General features: G+C 35.0%; 1 protein-coding gene across 1 annotated transcript in view; it reads left to right on the top strand.

The window, feature by feature from the left end:
* The first annotated feature begins 802 nt into the window (after positions 1–802).
* Positions 803–6,000, top strand: part of LOC149803047 (serine/threonine-protein kinase SMG1-like) — a 257,744-nt gene continuing 252,546 nt past the window's right edge. Inside the window, exons 1-2 of the mRNA XM_089952603.1 lie at positions 803–1,270; positions 2,712–2,848. Of these exons, the coding sequence (XP_089808729.1) occupies positions 901–1,270; positions 2,712–2,848 (507 nt within the window). The 5' untranslated portion in view covers positions 803–900. The remainder of the gene's footprint in view (positions 1,271–2,711; positions 2,849–6,000) is intronic.

Below are 6,000 nucleotides of genomic sequence, written 5' to 3'. Positions count from 1 at the left end.
TGTTTTCCATTCTTGCCTTATGTACTGTGAAATAAGACATAATCTGCATCTCAGCATGTTTTGGTACTGAATTGGAACATTGGGTTTCAATTTAATTTAAATTTCGATTTTAATTTGTAATTTTAAGTAACATCACCTTTATTTTCTCTTGCATCCTTCAGATCACCCTGAATTCACTTTTAACTACTGTTTGTTTAAAATGCTTACCTTGCTTATACTTAAAGTTATGTGCTGTGTGTTTTGTCCCATTGTATCACTGTCATATATTCTGTTTGTATGTCTTGCAATCATTTAATGCCTTTATTATTTTTATATCCTGTCGGTAAAAATCTCATTAGAGCATATGGTTAATTGTTGTTTAAACCGAATTGTTGTTTTAAATCATGCTGATTTTAATTAAGTCTTATTTTATTTTATCGTATGTTATCATACAACACGTCTCCATTATAACGGTTGCTCGTGTGTTGTTATCGATTTTAGCCGGAATCATTCTATCCGTGTCGGCTTCCTTATTCTACCTCTACAACCGTTATAGCACTGAGGGAAAGATAAAGGATACATTTGTTTGGCGACAAAATAAATTAAACCTTAAAAATTAAGAAAAATAGAGGATTTTTAATGTAAAGATAAGCAATAAATTGTGGCAGATATTAAAAAATTATAAATGTTACTTGACTACCCCATATTTAGCGCGGATCTCATTTGCACCGAGTAGTTTGGTTATTGAATAGTTTATCTCTGTACCTTTTCCAATAGGCTTAAATAAACAAGTTAGCAATCAGTCCATTCACGTATAAAAAAAACTCTTAAGTCAGACATGGCCGATATATAGGCAGACAACAAATTCCCAAATATTAGCTATTAATAGCTGAAAGTTTTCAGAGGATATGGTATTTTGGGATGAATGACAAGTTAATAGGAGGAATAGAAAAACCGCCTGATTCTGAAGACGATGATCAGAGGAACCATACAAATGAAGGAATTGGAAACGATGGTTCCAACCTGAACGAAAACGCAAGTAAAGTTATGGGTGAGAGTTCAGATGGTAACTCGGGCTCAGAATCGAAACCCGAGAAACAGAAAGCAGTTGAAAAGAAGCAAGAATCGAAGACGGTACCGAAAACAAATGGTATTAAAGTAAAAGAAGTGAAGGGCAGAAAAGAAGACGAGAAGAGAAATGTGCCAAGCAAGCAAGTGCGCAAAACAGACCCGAAACCACAAAGTTCCAGCTCGTTTATTAACAGGAAAGATGTAGAGAGCAGAAGGCCTGGTATGATAATATAATGAACGAAATTTAACTCGGTAACAAACACAGTAATAAAAGCTAAAGTTGTTCATTTGATGTACTATTATGATGACCACATGTACATCTTTGGGTCTTTCTGTCCCTGAATTCAGTCATTGTAAATATTACATTTTCCCTACATACTGCAGTTAGTCAAAAGCTTTGAACTTTCTGCCCAGCTATGGTGTCATGTTCTTTTGATGTACTCTTATAATGACAACATGCACATATGGGGTCCTTCAGCCACTGAATTCTCTCGTAAATATACGTAGAGGTCTCACTAGGATTTTAAAACTTGGGAGTCCAGGACTCCTTTTTTGGCTAAATGTCCATTAAAATGCCAGGAATAAACAGACACAGAACTTTGTTAGTTTTATTTATTTGTAACTATTTTTTATTCTTTAAAAAATTGTGTATTCAAATTGATATAATGTACAAATATCATATTTTTAACTACAGTATAGTTCACTTTCATCTATGTTGCATTTCACAAAATTTTCTGATGCTTGGCTTTGGATCATATTCCTCCACGCTAGGTCCCTCTTCCTTGGCTCACATCAATTGTGTTAAGGTCTCATGTTTTATTCTGGACCTTCGCTTCGTCTTCGTTCTACGCACTGAAGCCTCTCTCACATACCACAGATGTCACTGGTGACACCAACACAATTGCGGCTAGAACAGCAAAGTCTGGAAATACATATCTACTACTGAAGCAGAGTTGTACAGGTTTCTGTCACTGTGCCGTTCAATGATTTTATTACTACCAAGCAAGTAGGCAGTCTTATGATGTCTCATGGCAGGAAAATGTGGAACTTTGCAGATTATATAAACCAGTAGTTGCCAATTTTGTTGAGGTGCAGCATAAGAAACCACTTTCTAATCAGCCAGGCTTGTCTGTACCTTTAAGTTTGGTGGTATATGGATCAGTCTGTAAGACAGACAAACTGGGATCAATCCCAGTGGTAACATTTAGACTGTCTTCCTCTGTTAGATTCAAGGGCTTGTTCAACTCTTGTTGAAAAAATGTTCAAGTAAGACGGGAGTGGAGCAGGCTAGGTTGTATGAGGCTACTTACTAGCCAGCAAACTGGGTCAGACCTTTCGTTATGTGGTACATGTATCTGGACCTGACTAATACAGATGAACCAGGTTAAGTTTCTGACCTTAGCAGTTAGACTTTATATCCCGTATGGTTAGAACTATAAGTATACTGGGTCGTAGAAATCTAACATTAGCGAAGCCTACCAAGATATATGGAGATTTTTCCTAATATCTTTTTTATATCTTTATAGGAGTTGCCTTCCTTCTACATGTCAGTATCCACATTAGTGTGAAGTAATATATGTATTAATATGTTGAAGAATTTCCTTCTGCTGAGTCATTGACATGGTTTTTGCCAAAATGTGATATCATTTATTTAATTTTAGATGCCAGCAAGTCTTTTTCTGATGACTCAAAACTGTCCAGCTTGATACGCAAATTCATGAGAGAGGCTGATAGAGAGAGGAGACTTCCTGTTCTTCGACAGCTTAAAGAGTATGTGCAGACTGGTGAAGGTGCAAAGGTACTCTTCATGACTTTCTTCTTAGATTTCACATTTCTTTGAAAAGTGATTTTGTATTGTATTGATAGGAAACAAAAACTTTTTTAAACAGAAAGTTTTATCATTATTTTATATGTGCACACATAAAGTTTCATGCTTATTATTGTGTTAGGGAAATTTCCACAACTTAGAGATTCTAACAACCTTGGTGTTAACCAGTTAAACCTGTTTCATTTTGTGCTTTTAAAGTGTGATAGATATAATTTGTGATCTTTTGCATTCACTTCATTGTTTAAATATGTTTTGCATCCAATTTGTTCAAAAGTTTTTCATACTGACTAGCTAGAAATAGCATACTAGTTTTTATTTTTGTCGTCCACATATGTCCCATCTTACCCTGACAGGGTCAGTTTGTTAAAAGTTTAAGTTCTACTAGTTGTAGACCAGAAGAACTTATGTTTTTGTTTTGTCCATCATCTGTCATCCAGAGGTCTCACTAGGATTAAAATTAGGAGTCCAGGACTCCTATATTGGAAAAAACAGGAGTCCCTCCAGCAAAATTTGCAGTCCCCTATCAGAAGCATATTGGGCATACCTGATGTGGCTAAATTTCCAGATGAGTAGAACCAGTGGTTGCCACTGAGTTTAATTTTCTAACTTCTTTGCACCACTGACATATAACTCTTGAGAGTGAATTATGCCAGGCCAAGGAAATGTCTTACTCCATGCACTAAGATGTGCATCGCACATAGTGTTCCATGTGACCCCTGCATAGAAACCGACCATGTTATGGACCAGACTGTGTTATTGATCAAGTTAGTTTGCTGAAGAATATATGCATATATCAAAAAGTGGCTGGGTTGGGAGCAGTGGGTTAATAAAAGCGGGTGAAAGAACATGCTTGTGATTAAATGAAGTCTGACTAGTCTGAAATACACTTGTATATTAACAACTTAGTCTTGTGTAGTACAATCCATAATCTGTTAAATGCTGTACATATGTATGAAAATCCATGAATTTGAGTATACATCACACGTCATAAAATAAATTTCCTGTTAGGAAACAAATAACACATACATAAAAAAAATGGTAGTCCTCATTTGATCTATATCCAATTGATACTAAAGTATTAACTATAATACTGGCACCAGTAGCACGTGGCTATAGTTTACATGCCACATGTACATGTACTTAAATTGTCCTAGATTTTGGTCTATTTTGCCAAAGCTATTCATAGGGAAATGAAAAGTCAACAAATTAAAAGGTTTAACAAACATTGTTGCAAGATACCCAGTCTTCAGTTAACTTGATGGCCAGATATCTGTATGATTTCAAAAGATTGGAAATTTAATTTGCATTTATGCTACTATTGGTAGCAATTATAAAAAGAAGAAGAAAAAACTTTGCAAAAAGAAAACTTTCACTGCATAGTAAATATGTTCCCGTCACTTTGGATAATGCAACTGTCCATCTGATTTGATTTGCTTTTAAGTTTGGTACTGACACCCAATGAAAAGTTCATTGTTTTTATTGAAGATTGTTTTTGGCTTTCTTTGATGAAGGGTTGTTATTGAAGTCATGCTAAAAGACAGCTTTGACATAGATGGCATTGGCTTTAAAAAAAGTTGTCAGCAAACAAATCTCCATCAATATTTTGTCACCAATTTGTAAAATATGTTGCCATTTTCTTCATACGATACCAGAAATCTCGGAAACGCTTAATTACGCATATTTGGACGCCACTTTTTGATCTGGGACGCAGAAAATCACTGAGGCAGGAGTCCTCCGTACGCATGTAATAGGAGTGCAGCGAAAATCAAAGACTTGCCAGTCCTGCTTCAGTCACCTGCTTTGTGGGAAAATGTGTTGATCAATTAGCTGTACTGATATTTACAATGACAGAATTCAGTGACTGAAAGACCCCCTGATGTACATGTTGTACATAAAAAAGAACATGATGCAATAGCTGGGCACAAATTCAAAGGCTTTGAATGGCGGCAGGTGGGAAAATGTACTGATATTTACAGTGATTGAATTCAGAGGTAGAAAGACCCAGAGATGTACATGTGGTAATTTATAAAAGTACATCAAATAAACAACTTTAACTTTCGTTGTTGTGTTCATTTCCGAATGTAGTGGAATAAGCAGTGCACATGACCACAGAATCAAGACATGTTGAGACTTAGACAAAATGCCATTTGTAAGTGGGTGACAAGTCATCTAAAAATGTAAACTTCGCCTTCTTCTGTTAGAAAAGCGAAAACGACTTCACACTGATTATTTAAGAGGTACATTGACTGACTGTACCATATTTTTTTTTTAATGCCCCTCGCCTTAGCCTGGTTGTTGTAGCGAAATGTATTCATCATGGCATTAGTAGATAGGCCTAGTTTTTATATAAATTATGTTGACAAACTCTTGCCCATTCACAAGCATTATGTTCTGATAGCTGATTGACCATTAACCCTTTTCTGAGTAAGGTATCAACTATCAATTTCTTGTATAATATCCTTTGATGATAAATATACAAACTTGTGTTTTAAGATCAGAATCAGTGATCTGGATATATATTAACTGCCTCTTATACACTATTTTGTCATAAAATTAGTTTGAAACTATAAGTGAACCAGTAGGCCTAATGGGAAATAATGGAAGACTTCGCTAAGTCTTGGATGTACCAGTTTATTATATTGTCTGTTTTCTTAAATCATTGGGCAAATATATTCAGAAAAAAATAAACAAATCATTGAAACCAAAGACTAGGTATTATTTTATTAAAGAATTAACTTTAAAATGCAAATTATTTAGGTCAGAAATGTATGTGACAGTGCTTGTTGTGGAATTTGTGAGATGTGCTTTAAGGTCTAACCTGTTTTTGGACTTGACACATATTTGTAAAAATATGGGGAAAAACAGCAAATCAGATACTATTTATTTGCCTAAAATTACTACAAATACGTATACAAACAAATAAACCAAAAATTTGTGATCCTGTCAATGGACTATTTGTAATGAAGCTATATTATAGTGAGTGATTACATTACGAAAACCTCTCCATCTAAAAATAGATGCACTCACATTTGTGTTGATTCTGTAGGAAAGAAGGGACTGCAACTTTTGATGGTGGGACTCCTATTTTTACCAAAATGGGAGTCCTGGACTCCTTGTTTTAA

The sequence above is a fragment of the Sinohyriopsis cumingii genome, chromosome 3, assembly GCF_028554795.1.
Source record: "Sinohyriopsis cumingii isolate HCF-2022 chromosome 3, ASM2855479v2, whole genome shotgun sequence".
In the NCBI taxonomy this organism is placed as follows: Eukaryota; Metazoa; Mollusca; class Bivalvia; order Unionida; family Unionidae; genus Sinohyriopsis; species Sinohyriopsis cumingii.
The sequence above is the reverse complement of the archived record's forward strand: the minus strand, read 5'-3'. Positions and strand labels throughout refer to the sequence as shown.